Below are 27,926 nucleotides of genomic sequence, written 5' to 3'. Positions count from 1 at the left end.
GTTCCAATGGGGTATTGTGACGTCACAATTAAAAATTATCCTCAATGAAATTTTACGTGTAAGGACTTTTAAAGGTCACGAAACATGGCGGGAATTTTTTATTTGAAATATTTTTTTATTAAAATACGGTAGATAACAACTGCTGACATATTAATGTATCCTTGCGCAGGTAAATTAAAATATGGCTTAAAGTAATTTGGTTAAATATTGATCGACTGGCTTTTTCTTATTGTAGGGTCAAAAAGCGCGCAGTAAATGTTATGCTAACGTAAATGCAAGCAACAATCGTCTTTTAACTTCACAGGTTTATTATTTAAATCAATTACGCTTATTATAAATCTTGGAATAAATATGAATAACATTATTTGCAATTTTTGTTCATTGGCTTTCAATTCACGATCATCTATGTATCGGCACATTAAAAAGTTTCACCAAAGGGTATGATGTAATTTCTAAATAAAGTTTAAATTAACTGATTAACTAAAATTAATGTATTTTACATTTAGGAGTTAATGAAAACAACCATTTTAAAAAAGAAACACACAGGATTTAAATGTAAAGAATGTCCTGCTGTTTTTAATGCCAACCGGAACCTTACAGCTCACATAAAATTAAAACATAAACAATTAGTAAGTTTTGTTAGCTTGGTAACTAGTTTTGGCAACAATTTAAAATATAACAAACCAAAAATTAAATATAAATTAAATGCTGTTTTAGTTACACCGAATTCAATGCAACCAATGCAAAAATTTTTATAAAAACGAATTGGAATTAAAAAACCATTTTATTGAAATTCATCAAAAATCAAAGGTAACAGTACCCTACAATATTAAATTTTAAAAATATAATACTACCATTTATTGATTAGCAGAAATTGGTTTTGCATAAAAACATGCACTGCATGGAACCTTGTTGCAAAAAGAAAGATTTAAACCATAAAGATTTATTGTTACATTTACAAAATACACACAATATAACATTTCAAACAGTCACACAAACTTTCAATTCAATGCAAGGTATGTATCAAACTAATGGAAGGTATGTATGTATTTTAAACTTTATTACTTACCTTGCTTTAAGATTTTGAAACCTGGAGGCAGGAGTTGGAGGAAACAACAAAATCCCACTTTATATTTCACAACTCCTGGAAAACAAAAGCTGGAAATAAAATAAAAAAGTTTAAATGTAATAGATCTAAGCAATATTTAAAAAATAACCAAAACAGAATTCGTCAGGAAAAAATACAGGGTTCCTGCAAACTTTCACAAGATTGTGTTGCAAACATCAAAATTATTATATATTCAACTGGTATCGTAAAATCCTTCGCATTACTTAATCACTATGGTCACAAAATGAGCTTAGGCCATATACCCCTTTCAAAAAAAGATAGAATATTTATTAAAGGTAAATTAATTCTTTGTTTAAGTATAAGGAAATATTGTTAGTTTTACTAAATTACCCATAAATACAGTTATGCATTTAATTGCTGTTGTCCAAAAGAATCTCTCAACATTGTGTTTTACCATCTAAAATAAAATTTTAGGTAAAATTTCAATGGGAGTCTATAAAAAAAGAATTTTAAGAGATATCAGGGAAAATGTCGCACAATCGTTTAAAAGAGTTCATTTAGTTACCAGAAAAGATTTACACAACATAAGTCAGACACTGGGAATGGATAGATCGAGAAGGAGCAATAATGATTGTGAAAGTGTGGATGTTCTAATAGAAGAAATGAGAAAAAGGACTAATGTGAGTTAGTTTTAAACTCAGACGTACAGTTAATCCAACAAAAAGCAGTGGAAAATAGTTAAGTTAGAAGTTAGTTTTAAAAAACCAGTGGAAAATAGTTAAGTTAGAAGTTAGTTTTACTTATTACAGGTTGAAATTCTAATGTACAAAAAACAAGGTAGTAGGTATGCCAATAAAATGTTAAACTGCAATGACTTTGCTGTTGCATTTTCTACTCACCACATGTTAACAATGCTAAATCAAGGAAATAAAGTTATTTGCATCGACTCCACACATGGCACAACAGGATACGACTTTAAATTAACAACCGTACTTATTGTGGATGATTATGGAGCTGGTGCTCCTGTTGCGTGGCTTCTAAGCAATAAGGAGAGTAGTTGCGTTCTAGAACCATTTTTTAAGGGTTTAAAAAGTTCATTCATAAAGTTATTTAATAAATTTCCAAACACAAAATATTTCATGTCGGACAAAGCACCCCAATTTTATACTACCTGGTGCAGAGTATTCGACCATCATCCCCAAAAACTTCTTTGTGCATGGCATGTTCATAAAGATTGGGTAGGAAAGCTGAGTACAATATCTGTAAGTAGAACTAAATTTTATAACTATTTAAATTAAAAAGCACTGTAATTTATGATATATATTACCCACAAAAAATGTTTTTTGTTTAGGATAAAGAAATTAGACAACAAACCTATAATAAACTATTGTCTGTAAGTCAATGCACAGACAATGTTATGGCTCAAGAAATGGTTAAGTCCCTTAATAAAAGCTTAATTAATGAAAAGTCTACAGAAAAGTTTGGAAAATATTTTGAAAAGGAGTGGTTACCAATATTTGATCAGTGGGCAGCTTGTTCAAGACAAATGTCAGCAATTAATACAAACATGTATTTAGAAGCCTTTCATCGTGTTTTTAAATACAACTACCTAGGTGGTAAATGCATTTAGTGATGACATGGTTTTCAAACGGTTAACACAACTCGAAAAACAAAAGAAAGGTTGGCGACAACAAAAATCTTATGAAAGACACCAATCAGCTCTTAAACTTAGTTCAAAATTAATTAAAAAAACAAATAAAAATACCTGGATAGTGCTAAGTTGTACCAGGCAAATTTTTTACACAGTCACACAAATTCAGGCAACTTGCACCATCTGCAGTCAAATGTGCAACAATTGTAAATGTTGCATTCACCAACATGACTGCACTTGTCTTGACAGGGGAGTACGCGGTATTTGCTGCAAACATATACATGCAGTGTGTATTTTAGAAAATAAAGAAAAAACACCAAACTCATTAAACAATAATCAAGAAAAAAAGTTACCGAATCCTAGTCAGGTTTCCTCTTTTAATGGAACTTCTGAAACAGCCCTGGAAACTTCAAAATTTTTATGCACCTCGCTACATGGTATTTTGGCCAGCAAATACATACCTGTAGAAATTCACAATCAAATAATATCAAAGCTCAAGTCTTGCATAGCCCTTGCAGAACTTCAGCCGGAGCAACCAAATTTTATTTCATCTTGCAACAATGCCTCAACCTTAAAAAATATCAACCGTCAAAGAAAATTTAAAAAGACAACAAAAAGTAAACCAAACTTATGCAACAAAACAACATTACCTGATATTGATGCAATTCAAAACAAGTTACTCACAACTTCCAAAACAATTTTATCAGGGCAAAATGAACACTCATATTCTGCAAGAATTACAGGTATAATATTATATAAATAGATGTACACAATTTTTTTATTGCTATAATTTATCCAAAAAAAACAATATTTAAGATATTAGTACATGCAGGTTTTAACCGCTTCGCTACACCTAAAAATCTTTTTTTTTTCTTTTTAAACCTCCTTTTCCTGTAAAACCTCCTCTTTAAATAACCAAAAAAAACAATATATATATTAGATAATAATACATAAATGTGTTAAGGATTTGCTCAAAATATAAGCAAAAATGACCACATAACAAATGAAAACCAGAATGATAATCCTCCTTACAAATTTTCCAGTAAGTATACTTTTTTTACATACTTAACTACAGGTGTAATAAAAGAATTATATATATAATATACTTACAGGTATCGAAAAGCTTTGGCACTCTAATCATGAAAACAGATTGGAAGTGATAGCAAATTAAGTCATGGTTAATAAAGAATCAATGTGCATGTTGAATGGAAAAAATTGGTTGGATGATACAGTCAGTTAAATAAAATTCTATTAAAATAAATAACTTATCTGAATTAATTTTACTTTAGTAAATACAAATTCTTTTAGGTAATAGATGCTTTTATCACTGTCATTACAAACAACAACCAAGTACTTTCTTGGGAACCACTTTCAACTCTGTACGCAACAATGTGGTTTAATGATGGAAAAATAAGTGGATTTCAAAATCACAAATTTGTAAGATTTCCATAAAAAAAATTAACCATAATACATCCAAAAAAATTTGTTATATTTACTCATTTAGGTTCGCTCAATGAAAACAAATATAATTTCTCCTATCAATGTTCACAATAATCATTGGATTTTAATGGCAAGTAGTGCTCTAAAAATAATAAATAGAAGCAGAATTTTAGAAATATCATTTATTACTTTCATTTTATAAAAAAAGGTTGCTAGGAAAGAGACTCAAAATTTGTTGATATACGATCCACAAGGAAAGGAAGCAGATTACATACCAATTATTTTTCGTAACTTTAGGTTAGTTGAAAGAATACAATTTATTATGTATATATATATATAATTTAAAATTTTATTTTTAGTAAATTTTGGTCTATCTACAAAAATGATAACACTACCTGGTCGCCATCATTTTACCCACATTATAATCAAGAAGATGGTTACAACTGCGGACCACTGACACTGATGGTAAAAATTCTTGTTAAGTCACCTTTTTAAATCTTAATGACATTTTATGTTTTAGACTGCATATTACATCACCCTGGGAGGCAATACTGCAAATTTGTTAACAGATGAAATATCGTGTCAAAAATATAGAAAATTTATTGGAGACAGTCTTTTAAATTTTACAGGTAATGCAAAATGCAAAACTTTAAATTTCATTTAGTAAATATATATTGAAAACTGTAATTAAAAATAAGGATTTTTAGATGCAAAAGAGTTATTGAAAATTTGTGTTTTATGTTCCTCTTTTATCAAGGAATTAAACAGTGAGGTAAAATATTAAATTTAATAACTATCTATTTTGATCAATAAATAAATATATACCTACAATACATGTTCTTATCCTAAATTTGTTAAGGTGGTTTGCGCTGCATGTGGTCGACCCTTTCATGTAGACTGTGCAATGCAACAAAATCTCAGCCTATGTAATTGTAAATACTGTAAGTTTGTTATAAGGCTTACAATTTTTTTTACAATGAATGTTACCATAATAGATGTAAAATATTAACAGGTGCCTAAACTTTGAAAAAAATTGGGATGTCCTTTGAAGATTTGAAAACAGCGCATTAACCTAGCTGGGGACTAATTGTTTCTTGAATTTGTTAAATTTGATGTTTTATAACTTACCAAAATTTTTTTTTAAAAAGAATAATATTTATATATAGTGTTTAAAAAACAATAATCGTAAAATAAATATATTTTAATAGCTATAGTGTCTAGTTTAGCCTACCTTTTCTATCAGTTTAGAAACTTTAGAGTCAACAGTATCTTCAAGAAGTTGCCTTTGACTTGACAATTAATAACTATTACAAAAAACATTTAATTATTTGTTACCAAATATAATATAACCTACTGCAAAGTAGGCTGTTTTAATTAATGTACTAAATATGTATGTAGTTAAAACTTTATGATCAAAGCAGACAATTTTTTTTGTTTTTTTACTTATTTAAACAGGCTGACAGACAGACAGGCAATTCCTTAACAAAATTTAAAAGATATTTGTCAATTTTTAACAAGTATGTGGCTAGAATCCGTAATTTTATTCATCAAATAATTATTTAAAATTTCTTACCTTATAATAAAGAAAAAATCATAGCCGCATTTGACTAGCGCACATGTTAAAAAGAAGTACCCACAATTCCTAACAACACACCATCGAAAATTTCATTGAGGACAACTTTTAATTGTGACGTCACAATACCCCATTGGAACAAGTTGCAGAAAAAAAACTGGCTTATTTAGACGCATGTTGAGTATCGTAATTTTTACAATTTTTGTCCAGATTTCAACTTGTTTAGTGGTTTTAATTATGTTATATATATGTATAAGTATTCATTTGTTAGTGTTAAATAAAAAAAATAAGTTTAAATCATTTTTGGTGAAATAATTTATTGTTTTTTGATTTTGTCACAGAAATAATTAATTGTTTTTATAGAAAATAAAACATCAGTTGCTTTCTATTTCATTATATTTAAAAAAAATACAATGGTTTTAAATTAATTAAGCATTTTACTTGCATACAGACTGATATTGTATACAATTAATTTACAAACTATATTTAAAATGTTTTATTCTTTATAACATAGATAACGTTTTAACATAAATTTACATGATGTTTTTTTACACAAGTAGAATACAGTTGCTACCATATCCAAGCCAGAGAAGAACTATAAAACTGACATTCTAGAAACGATTAATATAAAGTTAGTCAATACCTATTAGTAGCAAATAATTTTAAAATTATTTATATTAAAATGTTTTTGATAACTGATTTTATTCGTGTTGACGTATGTTATTTATGTAGGCATTACAGTTTTGGTTTAGTTAGATTGATTTGTTAAATTTATGTTTCAGTAAGAAAATTTATGTTCTAGTCCTAAATTTTCTCACATTTTTTGATGGCATTGCTGTAAGTTGGCAAACTACTGTTGTCTGGGTATCCATTATTTGGTGAAATATGCATTGCTTGTTGTTGATGGCTTGTTTGGATGGGTTGCATTAAAGTGTTTGGCTATGAGAACATAAATACAATTGTTAAATTTTGCTTTTTGTGTTGATTTTTAGTTCATCAATGTTAAAAAAAATACCATTTAGATTTTTTGTTGTATATTAACTTGTATTTTTTATAGCACATTTTTTATAAAATTTGTTGCATACACATTGCTTTGCCCTTACACTAACTAACATTTTAATAAAACAAGTTAATAAGTTACCTGTATTTGCTGTGTGATGATTTGTCCTGTTGCTTGGTTGTAAAACATTGGAACTTGAATAGTTTGAAAACCTTGTTAAATGTTTACTCAAATTAGTCATTTGTTAGCTCATTATTATTTATTGAACATTTAAAAATGGCGAAATTTGCTATGCAATATATACACAAGCTATGAAATATTAAATTCTTTTTTTTAAATTTATATATATACCTATGGGTACAGTTTGTTGTCCTGTATTTACATGTTGTATCATTCCTGCCATAGGTTGTTGATTAAGAATCATTTGATTTGATTGTATTTGCATATTGCCCGGCCCCTATTAATACGTAAACTACATGTTATATACCTTTAAAAAAATTTCTAAGAAAAAAACAGTGCAGTTAAATATAGAAATTTAACCTAATTTATATATTTAATAAATGTTGTTGCATATTTATTGCAACAAACTTAAGTTTAGTTTTTTGCTTTGTTAACCTGTATATTAGCTCCACAACAAGAACAGACAATATTTGAACAATGTACAGTCTGTGTAACTGATATTCCAATTTCGACTAAGGCAAAAAATGCCAAAAATCCATGAAGGGTAGTTAAAACAGGTTCCTAAATTTAGTTGTTATAAAAATAAATGACAGTTTTTGGTAATTAAATATAACAATATTTGTTATTACCAATCATGCAAATAATATTTAATAATTGCTTATCAAACATGTGTTTTTAATATTAGAAAACTATGGACATTTTTATTTAACCTGATAGTGATAGTAGTCATATGAATAATATTCAGACCATACACTTGCTGGTACTTCAAGACAGAACATTGTTATGGCGAATATAAATGAAAACACGCTCATAACAAGACCTCCAGTAACCTAAATTTAGTTAAATTTATTTTATGTTTGTATATCGTTAAAAAAAATAACTACTAAAATTGTTAAAATTTGATAATTGTTTACAAAATAAGAAAAAAATTAAGACCCGACAGTAAGTTGGTGACTTGCTTGTTAACACTGAGAGAATTCCTGACACTAAAAACTAGAAATATAAGTAAAATTTAATGTTGTTTTAATGTGATAATATCAAAGATTGAAAGTTAACTAATATCTTATTAAGTTTTATGAGACAAAGGTGCAGTACTGTTGAAATATTATGCATAGTTGTTTTAGATATTGTTCACCATAGTGGCCTTAATATGTTGGATTAATATAAGAAAAAAGTTTTTTTTTAACATTGTTATGCAAACTTACGAAGGGTGAGCACCAAATTCCTGCTCCACAGCCAACCACACCCGTGTGATAATAATTCCAAAAGTTTTCATGATAAAATATTAAGGCTGTTGTTGCCAAAATAATACTCAACGAGCCGATAACTATTTGACCAATCTAAAAGTTTTATTAGGTTTCAAAATTTATTTAATTTGTAATTATGAGTTTAATTCATTAAAAATTTTGAAAATCTTACCCCTCCTATCTTAAAAGTTTTTTGATGTTTATAATTTTGTGGTGGTTGTTGAACTAATTGAACTCGAGGATAAGTAACAAATCCATTAGTTACAACTCCTGCAGACATTTTTGGTTTTAGTTATATATAATCTAAACGTTACTAGTAAAAAAGTAGCCTTTTAAATAAATAGATTATAATACTTCGTTGCTATTTTTCTATTAGAAAGTAGTTAATGTAAAACAAATATTTATTGTACTGTTCTGGGTCTTGTGACATATTGTAATGTTTAATTTGGAAGGAGAATCATATTTGGAAATTATTAACTATTTTAAAATAAACAAATTATACTGGTTTATTGCCTACTGGTATAACAAAGGACAAGTTGTTATTGCCTACTGGTAAAACAAAGGACAACTGCTTTTTCTTTTCTAATTTTCGTAATTATATGAATAATGTAAAATTAATCCATTTTGTAAAATTATTTAATGCAAAAGTAATAATTTTTAATTATATTTTATTGTTCATGAGTTTTTTTCGGTTTATTTGGCTATTATACTAAATATTAAAATATAGTAGCCCACTAGCTATTTTTTTTCAGTATTTTTATTAGTAATTTTATAAATAGTATCATTTAACATTTGCATACTTTAAAATATACCACCCCTTTTTTATAACAACAGAACCAAATTATCCTAACTTTTTTAAAAGTTTATTACATAGAACCTCTATATAAATATGGATCATGATTTAAAATATAAAAATCATCGGAGTAAATTTTTCTTAGCATTTGAACATGGCTTTCTTTTAGGTTTTTAAATGCATTTATAGTTGCTTTATTTTTTACAGCTATTTTTCCAATAGGAAATTTTGTTACAGTTTGTGATGCATTATTATAGGTTTGTAGATAGTCAATAAGTCTGTTTGATTCAATTGCTAGGTTGTCAAATCGAATCACATAGCTGTAGTTGAATGAACAAGGCATACATATGTAAGTTTGAGGTCGCCAATGAATGTCCATTTCTACTGCTTTAGCTGGGGTATCAAAAGATATAAGGTATCTAAACAAAAGCGTTTTTGTTTTACTTGTGACTAAAGCTTCCTATGACCCTGGATTTATTGCCTGGTCATATTAATCTTTAAGTGTGAAGTCGGCCCTTGCTGCCATTGTTGAGATTAAATAGATAAAGTTAATAAAATAAATAATTACTGTTTTTATAAATTTAAAGAATTGGAGAACAGAATTTTAATTTTACTCGACAAATTGCAGAAAGGATATTTCCCCGCTGTTTATAACATTTAAATACTGTAAAACTTCTATTTGGTGTGTAGTTGATAATTTCTTAAATGAAGGTAATCTTTTTATTATAGTTTCATTGTTCAGCATCTCCTCACTAAAAATAAATTAACTAAATTAACCCTTTCAATACTAAAAGAATATTGTATATCCTCAAATGTTTTACTTTTGATTTTATTTTGTTGATCAATTTGATTAATTACATTTTTAAGTTTATTAAAATATTGTTTTAGAAAAGTTATTAATTTAGTGTTAACTTTAAAAACGGTAAATGGTTAAGTTTTAAATAGTATATTTCTTACGTGAAAGTAATTCCATGTATATATTTATGTGTTTGGTTTTTAGCAATAGTTGTTCCATATTTTCTTCTATAAAGTGTTTGTTCAGTTTTATTTGTAAATTTATCCAGATAAGCTGAAACTAATCTTTCAAATGGATGCCTTGTCACAAAAAAAGATACATAGTCTTTCATTCGTTTTTTGGCTTGTTCATCATTAAGAAGCCTACAACAAAGTTTAATACTAAGGTTATGCATATTTATGCCAAAAGTATTAATGTTTACATAAAGATTTTGTGTTATGGCATGTTCACCAAACCCAAAACTTTAGTATTTATGTTAGTTTTAACTTAAGTTATTGAATAAATATTGCATTTTTCATAAAAAAAAGCCTTTGTACTTATATATTTTTTAAAATGTTTTATTTTTTTTTGTAGTTTCACTTACATGTCAAAATGACTGTTTGGAATATCTCCATGTTTAAATTGTTTTTTGGAAACTTTTTTATTGTATCCTCCCATTCGTAATATTAGCATTTGCCATGTGGTACTTGCAACCTGTAAATTTAGGTCAAAAATTTGGTCATTTAATTTTAAAGAAAATAAGATAAACAAAAAGAAGATACTAATTGAGGTAAAAAAATACAATCATATTTCTAACGTGATAAAATTATTAATCTCCGGATTACCGTTCTATAGGTTGACTAACATTTATTTAGTTTTAGAAAACACTTTACCTTTGGTACTTCACACATCACAACTTTTATGTTATCACTGTATTTCATTTCATGAGTACGAATAGGTAAATCCATATTATTGTTAAGATTTAAACATTTTTCTTGTATTCCTAGCATTCTACTTCTGTATGGTTCTTCTTTAGAAAGAGAATGGTATTGATATATTTTTGCTGCACCAGGATAGAGTTTTTTGATGCCATTATCTGAGGATATTTATACGTTTGTATCATGTTTTTCAGGTAAATTTAAAGGTAAGCACAAGTTCATTAAATTATTGTTTTGCAAATAAAAACGGAAATAAATATTTTTCCTTATAGAGATGTTTTATTGAATTTAAAAATTGTTACTTTTTGGCGCTAGGCCAACTTTAAAAACAGTTTCGCCTAGGTAAAATATGTACCGAATTTTTAACTATGTTTTAGTTAAAAAAATTGATAGTTGTACCCAAATATTAACAATCGTCGATAACTTATATTACATTACGTTTAATTTAACTTGATAGATTTAACAAAGTTAGAGTGTTGTTTAACGAATAACAATTCGTTACCTTCTGGTTAATTATGCCCACTTACAGCTATGCTTTTATGATTGATTTAAAAAAAAAATTACCTTGCTTTGAATAGATTGCTAATTCGAGATTAGGGCTAGATATGTCATCTTCATCAGATAAAATTCTAGTATAGATTGCAAAACATATTAGCCATACTGTAAGTATTACTACAATAGTTCTTGCTCTTTTACAACTCAAATTACTGTTTATTGGCATTCTATTAAAGTTTTAGTATCATGGAAACATAATATTATAACTTATTTTCTTGATTTGTATATGACAATTAAAATTCAACGCCGGCGTGTTTTCTTAATGCCCAGGGCAATTCTACTTAATTAAAGGTGTTATTTTACATTGTTTATACCATGCTCACGTCGTCCAAATAATTATATTGTTTGTACACAAACATCTTTTCATTAAAATATATTTAGGTTTTAGATAAAATATAACCAAAAAAATTTGTTATGCTAAAAAAAGTTTTATTTCATATTCGGATTTAATCCCCTATATAAAAAAAATGGCAAATAATACGTAAAGGTTGAAGAGTCTTTTAATAAATGTAAATTTTATAGGAATTTATACGGTTAGAATTTTACATTTATTACCTACTGAAAATTAACAGCGGGTATACAAAAAATAAAACTATTAAGCCTTACAATCTAGATAAAATTTAAGTAACAACTTTAGAGTAAAAACTAAACTTAAAATATAGTTTTTACAAGAGCTAAATATATTTTTTTACGAATCGACTTATGTATTTGTATTTAGTGCATTTTGTGACAAAATTAAAAAACTTATTAAAAGCAAGTCTAAGTAAAACATTAATAACAGCACTAAACTTTTTGTTTAAAACCAGTAAGTAAAATATTGTAAATAAGACAATTTAATTATGATTATAATTAAGCTTAACTTTATTTAGTTTTTTTAAATTAATATTCGGTTTTGATATTCTATGAAAAAGAAGAAGTCCAGCAAGTTTCAGTGTCTTTTTTAAACCAGTGTTCGTATAAAGACGGTATAGTTTTATGATATTTATAATTTATTTTATCACTTAAAGCTTTACACAAACTACAAAAAGCATTAGAAAATGGAGCTTTAAAGGTATTAAATTCAATTTGATCTTGATCGTTAAAATTTAACAAAGGAAAATGTTCATTTGACTCCCAGCGCCATGCAAAATATTCTGTGTAAGCTGTAATGTTGTTTTTCAAATATTTTAAATACTGTATCAATTCCTCTTCGGTGTTGTAATCATCGTAATGGATAAATGAATGGGGAGGGGCAACTGTTTCTACGTCTTGGCGAGTTGTTCCCCAAACAATTGGAACTGTGCCTGAGTATAAGGAATTAAACCAAAACTTTTCAGTTGTATAATCTCGGCACCGAAATCCATTCGGAAACGCAAGATAAAACTTTTATGCTGCTATCACGCTGTAAAACTCAGATTTAATACTTGATTTCATCTCAGGAAATTTAAGCGGTCCACAGTCTCCATAAATGTCCAATTTTAAACCTTTGCTTTGTAAAGAGTTAGCAATCATTTTCCTTTTTTTAGAACCTGCCATCACATTGCAATTGCTGGCCACCCAAGCGATGAATTTGGATTTTCCGGGGATAAGTTTGTTAACAACGTGGTGTTTAATTTCTTGTTTAGATTTGGCTTCAAAATAATCTACTTTTCTTGAAAGCTCAATGAATTTTGAATCGCGGACTAGATAATTATTTTTCCTATTTTGCCTAAATACAACAGTTTAAAGCAAAAGTATACTAAAATATTTTATTTAATATGTTAACACAAGATGTGAAGTTAAAATATTCACTTTAAAAATCAAAATCATTTCATTTTTATTTAATAAGCCTTTAAGTGCTGAAAAACAATATAAAAATATTGTTTTGTTATAAATAGTTTTATTTACTTTTCCAAATGTGTTTCTACGTATTTTCGGCCTGTAAAGGGCAGCATTCCGTTAATGTCAGAATCCCTTCTATGAGTCAAGGTCCAATTAAAAAAAATTATTAAATTGAAGTAAATCTTGATTCCATATATGTTTTGTTGACCAAGTGCTTTCTCTGCACCACCAAACATAGGCTTGATCAGGATTTCTGATTACGATATATTTGTTAACCAACTTATTATGTAAGTTAAAGTAAAGATATTGATATAATAAAACAATAAATACTTTTTGGTTTACTAAAATAGCAAAGATAAAGTTATTTAGTATTTGGGTAATATTGCTAAAATGCTACCTCCATTTTGGATTTGGTATGTCTTTAATGTTTGCGTTTTTCATCATAAAAACAACCCCGTCAGACTGATTGAATAGTGTTCTGTCAGTTGTGACTGTGCATCTAGGTCCTAATGCACTATTTGGAGTTATTGCCATCCCGCCACATAAAGGGTGGTCTGAAATTTTTCCAGGAACAACAAAGGGGTTCCAAAGCAAAACTGAAATTTGTTTTTTTATAGGCTGTGTTGTCTTTAAATCTTTACAAATAATATATACATGTAAAACAGATAATTAAATTATTTTTTATTTAAATATAAATTAAAATTATTTAATTGTCACGTTTATTTACGTGAAGTTTAATACTTTAATAATTTTTATAGTTTTCTAAATAAAATTATGTCAATGTATTGTTTAATTAAAAACTTTTAGCCACTTGCTATTCGTGCCTTAATTGTTAAGTTGAAATTTTATTGTATAACAATTTTAAGGGCATGTATTGAATCGACTTACCAGGGTAAAATTTATTTTCAGTTGAATTTTTATATAAAAATTTGATAAAATTCTAAATAATTTTTATTTTTTTTAGGCATTTTAAATAACTTTTTGAATTTAGAAAACAAATTTAACCCTTAAGTAACTTATAATGGCATTAAATTATTAGCAATTTACAAAATTATTATCTTTGTATTATTATATTTTTTATTATTACCCCAAAATTTAACAAATTACCTTTATCAATTTTGTTTTCGACTCTTGCAGACAAAATGTTGTTTGCATCAAATATTTTTAAAGAACTTGCTACAGAAGTTATTCCAAAAATCCAAATAATTCCAAGTAGAAAAACATTTTTGTTGCCTTTTGTAGATTTATTAAAACTGCGCATATTGTTTGTAAAATTAATTTGCAGTTTATAGCAAACTATTAAAAAAGTCAAACCCTATTCACCTGCTGGAAAAACACCGAACAGCTGTGATTTAATTTCCGGATAAACATACTTAAAATAAAAGCGCTCGCAAAGCGATAAAATCTGATGTAAACCTATAAAAAAAATAAAATTATTTTTTCATTTAAGGAAAAAAAATTAAAATTTTTTTGTTTAAAAGCACAGTTCACCACGTTAACGTAAGACTTTGAGTTAAAAAAACACTGAGATACTTATTATAAAAAAATAAATTGTAAATGTATGTCATTATCGACGAACTTTTTAAAGCTTAAAATGGATCACTGTATTACCTTAACTACAATGTTTATTAAAATTGGTAAATTTATTCACCTGTATTTTAATACCATGACCAGTAGGCACATTTTTTGTTAGAAACGAAGTAAAAAACTGTTTTAGATTTTTTTAAGAAAAAAAGAAGTTTTTTATGTTTTTGAAACTTTTTAACATCGCTTTTTATTAGTCCCAATTTTGGTTTAAAATAATCTTTGTGTATAAAAAAGTTTAAAATTTTGTTATGTTATTTAGAATAAGATTGATTACTCACTAAATACCACATAATGGGTGTTTGTTTATTAAAATTAAAGAATGTTTTAGGGATTTTAAATTTTAATAATTTATATTTTGAGATGTTAATAAATCAAAAACAAATTTAAAGATTATTTTATGTTTGTTTATTATATTTGTTTGCTTTTAAATTTAATATTGATTTTAGGCTTAAAATATGGTCTAATATATGTCCTGATATTAACAACTTAAAACCGGGTTAAAAATAGTTTTTCTTGTTATTAAATTTTATTTTTAAAATTAAAAGACTTTTATTTTTTTTTTTAAATTTAAAGGCTTTATTTTTTACTCTCCTAAATTGTTTTTTTTGTAAAAATTTTTTGCTAACTTATTACCAAAACCTGCCTAAGGATTCAATCTACCAAATGTTTTTTTTTACTTTTAATCACAATTAAAACTATAGAAAATGCGAAATAAATGCGTCACAAATATGATACGAAACCTAAACTACAAAGTATATAATCAACAACTAAGTAATAAAGCGAAAGTCTAATCGTACGTTAAACCTTTGCTAACCTTACTACGGCCTTACTTCGGCCTTACTTATTTATGAATTTTTTTGTCCATCAAACTGATGAAAATGCTATATTGGCAGTTATTTAATTATTAAACTGAACAACATATGCGTTATAAATGATGATGTGGAGTAAAAATCTCCCGCTGTTGGGATTAAACCGAATGATTCAGTATGAAACGCCGAAGCTCACTAAAACTGAGTTCCTGTTGATAAATCATTTCAAAAAAATTATAAAATTCGATAATGTACATAACACTTCAGCAAAAACTTTAAGCCAATAGTTTATTATTTTTTTTAGTAAAAAATTTATTTAACAGTTGATAAATATTCAACAGATTAGTAAAATTTTGCGCTTGGGTAATATAACCCGGTGTATATTTATTGTAAAAGACAAATAAACTACTTTAAATACAATGTAACTATAGTTACTCTTTAAGCTTTGTGCACGCTCAAGTATAAAAAAGGATCATGACCAAATATGTAAAAGTCATCATAATAAAGTTTTCTTAAAGATTCAACATCTTTTTCGGGTATTTTTTTTAAAGGCGTTTACTGTTGAGTTTTGTTTTACTGATGGTATACGTTCAGGAAATCGTGTTATTCCAGATGTAGAAGCATTATGATGAGTTTGTAAATAGTCAATAAGTCTGTTTGATTTAACTGCCAAGTTGTCGAATCGAATCACATAGCTGTAGTTGAATGCACAAGGCATGCACAGATAAGTTTGAGGTCGCCAATGAATGTCCATTGAATTTACTTTTGCTGGTGTATTGAAACTCAAAATGTATCTAACAACGGAAAACTAAAAGTTAAACCTAAATTATAATAAATTTTAATGACAAAGGTTGTTTTTTTTTAAATCTGTAACTGTTTACTATTATATTAGCTTACTGTATAAATTGAGAAAAATTAATGTTTCCTGGCCTTAAAATTTCCAAATATTCTAAAACATCATTTTGTTGATCTTTGGTTAAATAACGAAAGTCTGACGAGTTTTTGAATGTACTTATTTTTCCGATAAACCTAACCCTAAAAAACATTTAGCCTATGTAAATTTAATTATTTGGACATCATTAAAAGATAATCTTATTAGTTAATTTTTTAAAGTAAAAATACAATAGTTATTATAATTTTAATTTTTAATATGAGAAAATTGTTAACATTTTAATTCTTAATAAACTAACGCATTAACTATGCCATGCATATGAAAGACGGCTTGACTTTGAGCAATTTTTCTTCCAATATTTTTGTAATAACCATAAGAATTACTTCCGAAAAATTTATCGCGATGTGCTGATACCAATCTTTCAAACGGGTGACGTGTTACTAAGAACGTTAAATATTCTTTTATCTTTGTTCTTGCTTCTTCGTCGGTTTTAAGTCTGCAATTTATAAATCATAAAAATTCTACCAAATATAAATACTGTTTTATTAAAACGTAAGATTTAAAAGTAATATTTTTGTATAGTAAATATACGTACTACATTATTTGTTACAATGTATATAATTTAATTCGTTTTACGTACTGGTCACATTGTAATTAATATTTAACGATAGCACATATATAAAATAAATGTGGCCAAAACACATTTAACATAGGCTAATTATACATTATTTTTATAATATTGTTAAAGTAATACTTTGGGTATTTCACACATCACTATTTTAATTTTGTCATTGTATTTCATTGTTTTGGTTCTTATTGAAATGCTTGGCTGATTTCTTTGATTTAAACAACGGTGTCGTATTCCGAAAATTCTGCTTCGATAAGGTTCCCCTTTTGACAAGAAATATATTTGATCACTCATCAAGTTTTTCAATGTAATTGTAGTATTTCCAGAATCCGTTAATTGTAAACTTAATGGTTCTAAATGGTTTAAAAATGTTGTTTTCTAATAAGGCTTCAAATAAAATATTATCGTGCTAATGTTGTTAGTAATTTGAACATTTTAAGCTGTTATAATTAGGTATTAATCAGATGATGGCAAGATTTTATAATTATATTGAATATATATTTTTCAGTTGTTTAATTTAAAAATAAAATTCACATGTTAAAAACTTATACCAAATACGTTTTGTTTTAATTTAATGCTATTTTGATATTAAATTTAAAATAAATAAAAACAAACTACCTTTTTTTGACTACAGTTGGTAAATTTTTAGAGAAAATGCATTTGAATTAACTTTTTTAATATATCCAGCTACAACATAAATTTCAAATACCCAACCCATACAGAGTAAAATAAAAATTAAATTATTTCTTCTCATCTTGATGGTAAATTGTTTGCCACAATATTTTCTGATATCAATACTTATTTCTTTAAAAGGAAATCATTAAAACGAAGTTATGTGGGTTGGCAACCACTAAAACGGAAAATGAAATAAAATTTAAAAAAACAAAAACATTTAATAATATCTGTCTAACAAAATTGGGTGGATTAAAATTTATTGCAGTAGTTATGTCTTATAAGTTTATGGCCATTTTTTATTTATTTAATTTTTCAACTTAGCTTTTTATTTTATTTGGTTTTAATTAATTTTTTTTTGGTAAATTTCATTTATTTCAGTTACTTTTAAGTTTGTTTTATTTGTTTTTTTATTAATTTCTTGTATTTTTAATTACAAAGAAATATAATCAACTTAAAGTGTAAGCATTATTGTCAACTCATTTTTTGAAGTAAATGCACTAACACATTCAAATATACGAAGGTGGGCACCAAACCGTTAATGCGTTAATGCGTTAATCGGTCAATAACGAAGTTTTTGCGTTAAAATTTAACTTTCAAGTTAACTTTAAAAATCGTTAACGAATCATTTAACTTTCGTTAAAGTGTGCTTTTGTTAAATTAAGTCCGTTAATTTAATATTTTTACAAGTAAACCGTGGTTTTATAGGAATATATTTGTTTAATTTTGCCGTTTACCGGGTTTAAACGTTTCGATTTTTAAAACAATGTATGTAACTACCATCTGGCCGCTGTAATTTGGGCCTATTTCAGTTTTGAAAACTTTTTTTATACTTAAGTTCGTTAAGTTAAAATTTCAACTAAGATAAAAACTATTGTTTTTTTGAAAAAAAGGTCGTTTCTTTGTTTGTTTTATTTAAATTTTAACGTTAACGGTTATCGATAACTTCCGTTACAGTCAATTCAATTAAACTAAAAAACGTCAACGAAGTTGATGTATTGTGTAACGAATTACCACTTAACGAAGTTACTTTCTCGGTTAACTGTGCCCACCTTTGCAAATATAATATAATATATATATATATAGGCAAATAAGTGCACTACTTCATCACCCTACGAAAACTCTTAGTTTAATAAAACTATAGAACAGTAAAAAGAGAAATGTATTAGGCATAAATTTACCATATTTTTTTAATGCGCAATATTGGAAAATATGTTATCTTTTTTTATAAATTACTATTAATATGTTTAAAGTAAAACTAAGTACTAAGGGTTTGTATATCCTCGGTATAAATAAGGATCATAGTCAAATATGCGAAAATCATCGTAATAAATTTTTCTTAAAGATTCAACATCTTTTTCGGATATTTCTTTAAATGCGTTTACTGTTGAGTTTTGTTTTACTGATGGTATGCGTTCAGGAAATCGTGTGATTTCAAATGTAGAAGTATTATGATGAGTTTGTAAATAGTCAATAAGTCTGTTTGATTTAACTGCCAAGTTGTCGAATCAAATCACATAGCTGTAGTTGAATGCACAAGGCATGCACAGATAAGTTTGAGGTCGCCAATGAATGTCCATTGAATTTACTTTTGCTGGTGTATTGAAACTCAAAATATATCTAACAACGGAAAACTAAAAGTTAAACCTAAATTATAATAAATTTTAATGACAAAGGTTGTTTTTTTTAAATCTGTAACTGTTTACTATTATATTAGCTTACTGTATAAATTGAGAAAAATTAATGTTTCCTGGCCTTAAAATTTCCAAATATTCTAAAACATCATTTTGTTGATCTTTGGTTAAATAACGAAAGTCTGACGAGTTTTTGAATGTACTTATTTTTCCGATAAACCTAACCCTAAAAAACATTTAGCCTATGTAAATTTAATTATTTGGACATCATTAAAAGATAATCTTATTAGTTAATTTTTTAAAGTAAAAATACAATAGTTATTATAATTTTAATTTTTAATATGAGAAAATTGTTAACATTTTAATTCTTAATAAACTAACGCATTAACTATGCCATGCATATGAAAGACGGCTTGACTTTGAGCAATTTTTCTTCCAATATTTTTGTAATAACCATAAGAATTACTTCCGAAAAATTTATCGCGATGTGCTGATACCAATCTTTCAAACGGGTGACGTGTTACTAAGAACGTTAAATATTCTTTTATCTTTGTTCTTGCTTCTTCGTCGGTTTTAAGTCTGCAATTTATAAATCATAAAAATTCTACCAAATATAAATACTGTTTTATTAAAACGTAAGATTTAAAAGTAATATTTTTATATAGTAAATATACGTACTACATTATTTGTTACAATGTATATAATTTAATTCGTTTTACGTACTGGTCACATTGTAATTAATATTTAACGATAGCACATATATAAAATAAATGTGGCCAAAACACATTTAACATAGGCTAATTATACATTATTTTTATAATATTGTTAAAGTAATACTTTGGGTATTTCACACATCACTATTTTAATTTTGTCATTGTATTTCATTGTTTTGGTTCTTATTGAAATGCTTGGCTGATTTCTTTGATTTAAACAACGGTGTCGTATTCCGAAAATTCTGCTTCGATAAGGTTCCCCTTTTGACAAGAAATATATTTGATCACTCATCAAGTTTTTCAATGTAATTGTAGTATTTCCAGAATCCGTTAATTGTAAACTTAATGGTTCTAAATGGTTTAAAAATGTTGTTTTCTAATAAGGCTTCAAATAAAATATTATCGTGCTAATGTTGTTAGTAATTTGAACATTTTAAGCTGTTATAATTAGGTATTAATCAGATGATGGCAAGATTTTATAATTATATTGAATATATATTTTTCAGTTGTTTAATTTAAAAATAAAATTCACATGTTAAAAACTTATACCAAATACGTTTTGTTTTAATTTAATGCTATTTTGATATTAAATTTAAAATAAATAAAAACAAACTACCTTTTTTTGACTACAGTTGGTAAATTTTTAGAGAAAATGCATTTGAATTAACTTTTTTAATATATCCAGCTACAACATAAATTTCAAATACCCAACCCATACAGAGTAAAATAAAAATTAAATTATTTCTTTTCATCTTGATGGTAAATTGTTTGCCACAATATTTTCTGATATCAATACTTATTTCTTTAAAAGGAAATCATTAAAACGAAGTTATGTGGGTTGGCAACCACTAAAACGGAAAATGAAATAAAATTTAAAAAAACAAAAACATTTAATAATATCTGTCTAACAAAATTGGGTGGATTAAAATTTATTGCAGTAGTTTTGTCTTATAAGTTTATGGCCATTTTTTATTTATTTACTTTTTCAACTTAGCTTTTTATTTTATTTGGTTTTAATTAATTTCTTTTTGGTAAATTTCATTTATTTCAGTTACTTTTAAGTTTGTTTTATTTGTTTTTTTATTAATTTCTTGTATTTTTAATTACAAAGAAATATAATCAACTTAAAGTGTAAGCATTATTGTCAACTCATTTTTTGAAGTAAATGCACTAACACATTCAAATATACAAAGGTGGGCACCAAACCGTTAATGCGTTAATGCGTTAATCGGTCAATAACGAAGTTTTTGCGTTAAAATTTAACTTTCAAGTTAACTTTAAAAATCGTTAACGAATCATTTAACTTTCGTTAAAGTGTGCTTTCGTTAAATTAAGTCCGTTAATTTAATATTTTTACAAGTAAACCGTGGTTTTATAGGAATATATTTGTTTAATTTTGCCGTTTACCGGGTTTAAACGTTTCGATTTTTAAAACAATGTATGTAACTACCATCTGGCCGCTGTAATTTGGGCCTATTTCAGTTTTGAAAACTTTTTTTATACTTAAGTTCGTTAAGTTAAAATTTCAACTAAGATAAAAACTATTGTTTTTTTGAAAAAAAGGTCGTTTCTTTGTTTGTTTTATTTAAATTTTAACGTTAACGGTTATCGATAACTTCCGTTACAGTCAATTCAATTAAACTAAAAAACGTCAACGAAGTTGATGTATTGTGTAACGAATTACCACTTAACGAAGTTATTTTCTCGGTTAACTGTGCCCACCTTTGCAAATATAATATAATATATATATATATAGGCAAATAAGTGCACTACTTCATCACCCTACGAAAACTCTTAGTATAATAAAACTATAGAACAGTAAAAAGAGAAATGTATTAGGCATAAATTTACCATATCTTTTTAATGCGCAATATTGGAAAATATGTTATCTTTTTTTATAAATTACTATTAATATGTTTAAAGTAAAACTAAGTACTAAGGGTTTGTGTATCCTCGGTATAAATAAGGATCATAGTCAAATATGCGAAAATCATCGTAATAAATTTTTCTTAAAGATTCAACATCTTTTTCGGATATTTCTTTAAATGCGTTTACTGTTGAGTTTTGTTTTACTGATGGTATGCGTTCAGGAAATCGTGTGATTTCAGATGTAGAAGCATTATGATGAGTTTGTAAATAGTCAATAAGTCTGTTTGATTCCACTGCTAAGTTGTCGAAACGAATCACATAGCTGTAGTTGAATGCACAAGGCATGCACAGATTAGTTTAAGGTCGCCAGTGAATGTCCATTGAATTTACTTTTGCTGGTGTATTGAAACTCAAAATGTATCTAACAATAAAAAAGTTAAAGTTAAAACAATGTATTATTAGATTCTAATAAAGGTGATTATAAAAGTTTCTCTGTATATAGCTTACTTTATAAACTGCGAGAAAAAAATTTTTCCGGTTTTTAAGATTTCTGAATACTTCAAAACATCATCTTGTTGATCTTTTGTTAAATTAAAAAAACTTGACGAATTTTTGGTAATGTCCATATTTTTAATCAATTTTTCCCTAAAGTAAAACCACTTATTTTATATAATATTTTATCATTAAATTAATTTAAGTTTACTGGTAGTAAAAACGTTATTTCTTGTAAATAAAGATTGCAAGGTTATATTTGTAATTTGTAATGTTTTAAAAGTTGGGTCTTTATAATCATACGCGTTATTTATGCCATGCATGTGAAAGACAGCTTGACTTCGACCAATGTGTCTTCCAATTCCCATTCTATAATAATCATAAGGGTCTTTGTCGGAAAATTTATCGTGATGTGCTGATACCAATCTTTCAAACGGGTGACGCGTTACTAAGAACGTTAAATATTCTTTCATTTTTGTTCTTGCTTCTGCGCCGGTTTTTAGTCTGCAAATTATAAATCATATATAATATATATAATAAAATTTTACAAAATATGAACATTAACATATTTTTTGTTTATTTTTGAAAATTATTACAAAATTTTTTTTTAATTTAAAAATACGTACTGATTAAAATGTTTGTTTGGAATAGTTCCATAATCTTCCATAGTTTTTGTTACTTCGTCGGTGTGACCGCCCAATTTCAACATAAGCTTTTGCCAATTTGTGCTTGCAACCTTGAACAAAATAAAACAAATAGAATTTAATTTATTTGTGTTAAAAAATACTGTTTATTTTTAAAAATTCTATTTTTATTCGTATCATAACAGCGTTCGGGTTCAATTTTTTAAATGGAATTTTTAGACACCGCTATCAAAATTCCCATGGAAAATTATCTCTTTATTAACTTTTCGTATGTTTATTACTGTTAAACCCTAAAACAATTTCTGTCAAGGGTCTTTATTCAAGCAGCTTTAAAAATTTACAACCTTTGGAATTTCACACATCACTGTCTTTATTTTATCATTATATTTCATTGTTTTGGTTCTTATTAAAATTTTTGACCGTGCTTGCATGATTGAGCACTGCTGTTGTATTCCAGTCATTCTGGTCAACTTAAAACTGGGTTAAAAATAGTTTTGTTTGTTATTAATTTTAAAAACTTGGTTGTTTATTAAAAAAAACGATCAATTTCAATCATTTTAAATTAAGTCTAATGTATGTATAATACCAATATGGGCAAATGTATAAATTTTAAATTTTTCTTGTTTATCACATTCAAATTCTAAATTACTTTTTAAAATTTAAAGGTTTCTATTTTTTACTCTTTTAAATTGATTTTTTGTAATTTTTTTGTTTAATCACAATAGGGCAAACAACAAAAGGGAAACAATCAAAACCCATTTGTAAGCTTATAGTTACAAACCTAATATTTAAATTAATTTTTTATTTATTATTTTTAATTTGGTAAAGTTTAGCATATCTTTATTTATCTATAAAGATTTACATTAAAATCATCAACTAATTTTAAATCATATTTTGTTTATCAAAAAATCCAAATATTATCATTTTGCAACTTCCTTTACATTTTTCCAACCCAGTTTTTTAAACTTTAACATTGACCTTGGTTAAATATTAAAACACTCATACAATTAAGTTTGTTTTTATAACTATTAAAAATTTTATTTTGTCTTGAAACTTGCTTAAAATTAAAAAATCCTAAACTTAAAAATTTCTAAATACAGTGGTTTATTAAAAATGTTTCATACACATTAAAAAATTAACTAAGACTAAGCATAACATTTGTAGAGCTAAAAAACATCTAGTAATTTAACAAATGTTTATACACAACTATGCTTAAGTCTCAAAATAAAAAATAAATTATCATTATTATATTATTTACTTGCTAGCGTTAACATGGTAGCTAAATCCGATTTTTTTGTTTTTAAATTCAAAATAACTTAAACATTTTAAAATACTTGTTTTAGACAACAACTGAAACGTTTTTAAAAAAATTAATTGAATAAACTATTTTATTTGGTATGTATTCGTATGTTTATGTTATTTCATCTTTGTAAGAAAACCAATTGTGTTACAAATCTATTGTCGGTTTTTTTTTTCTGTGTTTTATCAATTGATACTAATAGTACTACCTTAAAATATACACATGTTAAAGGGTAGGACATTTGTTTTATATGTGATATCGTGAAATAGTTTTCTCGTTTTATTAATACCAAAAGAAGTAAATTAAATTGGTAAATGAATTAATATATTGCAAATCACCATATTTCCTTTGAATAATATATTACAAAGTTGGTCTAGAGTAGCTATGGTAAAATAAATCGTACGCTGACAAAATAAATAAAACACGATTTTACTAAACTTAATGTAGGATCTAATAAACTTTTACTATGGCTTAAACAATTACTAAACCCCAATAGAGTAGTACTCTGTAAAGAAGAGCATCGATAATACGGCCACACTTAAATACACAAAATAGTCGTGTTAAATCAAACTCGCTAACTTACAACCAAAACCTGCCCAAGGATTTAATCTACCAAATATATTCTGTACAAGCGGCTTTTAATCAGAATTGAAACTAGGAAATGCTAAATAAATGCGTCACAAAAATGATACGAAACACAAACTACAAAGTATATTTTCAACAAATTAAGTATTAAAGCGAAAGTTTAATCGTGTTAAACCTTTGTAACCTTACTTCGGCCTTACTTATTTATAAGTTTTTAGGTTCAGCGAACTGACCAAAATGCTATATTGGCAGTTATTTAAAGCAAAATAAAATAGAAAAAAGCGCATACAAAAAATAAAGAAAATACAGAACATAATTAATAAACGAAACAACATATGCGTCGTAAATGAGGATGGGGAGTAAAAATCTCCCGCAGCTGGGATCAAGCCAAATGATTCAGTATGAAACGCCGAAGCTCACTAAAAGTGACTTCCCGCTAATAAATAATTTCAAAAAATTTAATAAAATCCATAATGTACACAACTGTTAAGCAAAGATACTTTATGCCAATATTAGTTAAAACAATTTTTTCTTAAAAATAACAGTTGATAAATATTTAACGGTTTGGCACAATATTGCGTTTGAGTAATATAACCCAGGGTATGTTAATTGTAATACCCAAATAAACTAACTTAAATACAATATATAGTCACTCTTTAAGCTTTACGCACGCCTTAGTATAAATAAGGATCATGACCAAATATGTAAAAGTCATCATAATAAAGTTTTCTTAAAGATTCAACATCTTTTTCGGGTATTTTTTTAAAGGCGTTTACTGTTGAGTTTTGTTTTACTGATGGTATGCGTTCAGGAAATCGTGTTATTCCCGACGTAGAAGCATTATGATGAGATTGTAAATAGTCAATAAGTCTGTTTGATTCAATTGATAAGTTGTCGAATCGAATCACATAGCTGTAGTTGAATGCACAAGGCATGCACAGATAAGTTTGAGGTCGCCAGTGAATGTCCATTGAATTTACTTTTGCTGGTGTATTAAAACTCAAAATGTATCTAACAACGGAAAAGTAAAAGTTAAAACTGAATTACATTAAATTTTAATGACAAAGGTTGTTTTTTTTAAATCTGTAACTGTTTACTATTATATTAGTTTACTTTATAAATTGAGAAAAATTAATGTTTCCCGTCCTTAAAATTTCCAAATATTCTAAAACATCATTTTGTTGATCTTTGGTTAAATTACGAAAGTCTGACGAGTTTTTGAATGTATTTATTTTTCCGATAAACCTATCCCTAAAAAACATTTAGCCTATGTAAATTTAATTATTTGGATATCATTAAAAGATAATCTTATTAGTTAATTTTTAAAAGTAAAAATACAATAGTTACTATAATTTCAATTCTTAATATGAGAAAATTTTTAACATTTTAATTCCTAATAAACTAACGCATTAACTATGCCATGCATATGGAAGACGGCTTGACTTTGAGCAATTTTTCTTCCAATATTTTTGTAATAACCATAAGAATTACTCCCGAAAAATTTATCGTGATGTGCTGATACCAATCTTTCAAACGGGTGACGCGTTACTAAGAACGTTAAATATTCTTTCATTTTTGTTCTTGCTTCTTCGTCGGTTTTAAGTCTGCAATTTATAAAATATAAAAATTCTGCCAAGTATAAATAATATTTTATTTAAAACGTAAGATTTAAAAGTAATATTTTTGTATAGTAAATATACGTACTACATTATTTGTTACAATATATATAATTTGATTCGTTTTACGTACTGGTCAAAATGCTTGTTTGGAATATTTCCTTGGTCCATCATTAATTGTGTTATTTCTCCAGTATAGCCGCCAAGTTTTAACATTAGCTTTTGCCAAGTTGTACTTGCTACCTAATAAAAAAATACATAATTGTTTTACAGGATTTTATATATATAAATACCAACATAGCAAACATGTAAATTTTTCTTAATTAGAACTTGCCCTAAAAACAAACATTTTCGGTAATTTATTTTCGACAAATGTTAAGTTGCTACGCGAATTGTAATGTTTGACGATGTAATTAATATTTAAAGATAGCACATATATAAAATAAATGTGGCCAAAACACAATTTACATAGGCTAATTATATAGTATTTTTATAATATTTTTAAAGTAATACTTTGGGTATTTCACACAACACTATTTTAATTTTGTCATTGTATTTCAATGTTTTGGTTCTTATTGAAATGCTTGGCTGATTTCTTTGGTTTAAACAACGGTGTTGTATTCCGAAAATTCTGCTTCGATAAGGTTCCCCTTTTGACAAGGAATGAATTTGATCACTCATCAAGTTTTTTAATGTAATTGTAGTATTTTCAGAATCCGTTAGTTGTAAAGTTAATGGTTCTAAATGGTTTAAAAATGTTGTTTTCTAATAAGGCTTCAAATAAAATATTTTCGTGAATTCGTCGTATAATATTTATTCACAACAGAATGGGGCTCTAATATCCGTTCAACAGGTTGCGCAGTACGCCTTAACCGTAAAAAAAAACTTATTGCCCTGAAATTTAATAAATTACCTTTATCAAACCCGTTTTTCGCGACTCTTGTAGGCAAAATTTTGGTTGCATCAAATATTTTAAGATAACTTGCTACAGAAGTTATTCCAAAAATCCAAATAATTCCAAAAAGAATGACATTTTTGTTGCCTTTCATAGATTTATTAAGACCGCGCATTTTGTTTGTAAAATTAATTTGCAGTTTATAGCAAACTAATAAAAAGCCAAACCCTATTCACCTGCTGGGAAAAAACCGAACAACTGTAGTTAATTTCTAAATAAATATGCTTAAAATGACAGCTCCCGCAAAGTGATAAAATCTAATGTGAACCTATAAAAAAAAAACTTACTTTATTTTACTTGTTAAGGAAAAACAAATTAAAAATAACTATCTATTTGAAAGCACAGTATACTACGTTAATATAGGACTTTTAGTTCAAAAAACACGTATATACTTATTCTAAATAAATAAGTTGTAAAGGTATTTCAATACCTTCGATTTTATTAAATTTTAAAATGAGCTGTTCTACTTATACTTGTTTTTTACCTGTATCTAATAACCATCCGTAGGC

The 27,926-nt window shown here is 26.6% G+C and overlaps 4 protein-coding genes, 2 long non-coding RNA genes and 1 pseudogene across 6 annotated transcripts; 1 reads left to right on the top strand and 6 right to left on the bottom strand.

The window, feature by feature from the left end:
- Positions 1-382: 382 nt before the first annotated feature.
- Positions 383-4,772, bottom strand: LOC145743323 (uncharacterized). The gene is made up of 10 exons (XR_014281003.1): positions 4,556-4,772; positions 4,217-4,302; positions 3,831-3,968; positions 3,371-3,448; positions 3,074-3,290; positions 2,835-2,987; positions 2,241-2,329; positions 1,969-2,133; positions 1,070-1,526; positions 383-452 (listed from the first exon to the last, which is right to left on the bottom strand). It is a non-coding gene; the product is annotated as an uncharacterized LOC145743323 (long non-coding RNA).
- A 4,067-nt stretch (positions 4,773-8,839) lies between these two features.
- On the bottom strand, positions 8,840-11,459 carry LOC145741568 (carbohydrate sulfotransferase 11-like). Its single transcript, XM_082559170.1, has 6 exons — positions 11,231-11,459; positions 10,622-10,824; positions 10,333-10,442; positions 9,911-10,111; positions 9,568-9,705; positions 8,840-9,372 (listed from the first exon to the last, which is right to left on the bottom strand). Exons 1-6 carry the CDS (start codon positions 11,385-11,387, stop codon positions 9,027-9,029), a joined length of 1,155 nt encoding a protein of 384 aa, XP_082415296.1. The 5' UTR covers positions 11,388-11,459; the 3' UTR covers positions 8,840-9,026.
- LOC145741570 (uncharacterized) lies at positions 9,093-13,649 on the top strand. Its single transcript, XR_014280938.1, has 6 exons — positions 9,093-9,368; positions 9,541-9,664; positions 10,018-10,134; positions 10,323-10,518; positions 10,736-10,872; positions 12,727-13,649. It is a non-coding gene; the product is annotated as an uncharacterized LOC145741570 (long non-coding RNA).
- LOC145741569 (uncharacterized) lies at positions 12,438-13,649 on the bottom strand. The gene is made up of 3 exons (XM_082559171.1): positions 13,419-13,649; positions 13,088-13,274; positions 12,438-12,908 (listed from the first exon to the last, which is right to left on the bottom strand). The coding sequence occupies exons 2-3, from the start codon at positions 13,255-13,257 to the stop codon at positions 12,587-12,589; spliced, it is 492 nt and encodes a 163-aa protein (XP_082415297.1). The 5' UTR covers positions 13,258-13,274; positions 13,419-13,649; the 3' UTR covers positions 12,438-12,586.
- Positions 13,650-14,336: 687 nt separating this feature from the next.
- On the bottom strand, positions 14,337-17,691 carry LOC145742423 (carbohydrate sulfotransferase 11-like). Its single transcript, XM_082560201.1, has 5 exons — positions 17,647-17,691; positions 17,228-17,346; positions 16,608-16,805; positions 16,006-16,211; positions 14,337-14,437 (listed from the first exon to the last, which is right to left on the bottom strand). Exons 1-5 carry the CDS (start codon positions 17,689-17,691, stop codon positions 14,337-14,339), a joined length of 669 nt encoding a protein of 222 aa, XP_082416327.1.
- A 1,183-nt stretch (positions 17,692-18,874) lies between these two features.
- Positions 18,875-20,708, bottom strand: LOC145742422 (carbohydrate sulfotransferase 8-like; annotated as a pseudogene).
- Positions 20,709-24,627: 3,919 nt separating this feature from the next.
- LOC145742974 (carbohydrate sulfotransferase 11-like) lies at positions 24,628-27,617 on the bottom strand. The gene is made up of 6 exons (XM_082560821.1): positions 27,376-27,617; positions 26,976-27,202; positions 26,596-26,705; positions 26,253-26,450; positions 25,960-26,097; positions 24,628-25,857 (listed from the first exon to the last, which is right to left on the bottom strand). The coding sequence occupies exons 1-6, from the start codon at positions 27,530-27,532 to the stop codon at positions 25,521-25,523; spliced, it is 1,167 nt and encodes a 388-aa protein (XP_082416947.1). The 5' UTR covers positions 27,533-27,617; the 3' UTR covers positions 24,628-25,520.
- Positions 27,618-27,926: the final 309 nt, after the last annotated feature.

This window comes from Corella eumyota, chromosome 2, assembly GCF_963082875.1.
Source record: "Corella eumyota chromosome 2, kaCorEumy4.1, whole genome shotgun sequence".
In the NCBI taxonomy this organism is placed as follows: domain Eukaryota; kingdom Metazoa; phylum Chordata; class Ascidiacea; order Phlebobranchia; family Corellidae; genus Corella; species Corella eumyota.
This window is presented reverse-complemented; position numbering and strand designations above follow the sequence as displayed.

Bases quoted from the DNA above. Each gene is read 5' to 3' on its own strand.
- LOC145742974 (XM_082560821.1), bottom strand. From the start codon at position 27,532: ATGCGCGGTCTTAATAAATCTATGAAAGGCAACAAAAATGTCATTCTT. The intron at 26,706-26,975 runs GTATTACTTTAA...TTTTTTTATTAG, and splicing joins TGTTGTGTGAAATACCCAAA to GTAGCAAGTACAACTTGGCA. The intron at 26,451-26,595 runs GTACGTAAAACG...TATAAATTGCAG, and splicing joins CCAAACAAGCATTTTGACCA to ACTTAAAACCGACGAAGAAG.
- LOC145742423 (XM_082560201.1), bottom strand. From the start codon at position 17,691: ATGAGAAGAAATAATTTAATTTTTATTTTACTCTGTATGGGTTGG. The intron at 17,347-17,646 runs GTATTTGAAATT...TAACAACATTAG, and splicing joins TTTTACTCTGTATGGGTTGG to CACGATAATATTTTATTTGA. The intron at 14,438-16,005 runs GTATACCATCAG...TTTTTTTTATAG, and splicing joins AATAACACGATTTCCTGAAC to GTTTACATCAGATTTTATCG.
- LOC145741569 (XM_082559171.1), bottom strand. From the start codon at position 13,257: ATGTTTGGTGGTGCAGAGAAAGCACTTGGTCAACAAAACATATATGGA. The intron at 12,909-13,087 runs GTAAATAAAACT...TGTTGTATTTAG, and splicing joins GTAGAAACACATTTGGAAAA to GCAAAATAGGAAAAATAATT.
- LOC145741568 (XM_082559170.1), bottom strand. From the start codon at position 11,387: ATGCCAATAAACAGTAATTTGAGTTGTAAAAGAGCAAGAACTATTGTA. The intron at 10,825-11,230 runs GTAATTTTTTTT...AAATATCCTCAG, and splicing joins AGCAATCTATTCAAAGCAAG to ATAATGGCATCAAAAAACTC. The intron at 9,706-9,910 runs GTAAGAAATATA...ATTTATTTTTAG, and splicing joins ATACATGGAATTACTTTCAC to TGAGGAGATGCTGAACAATG.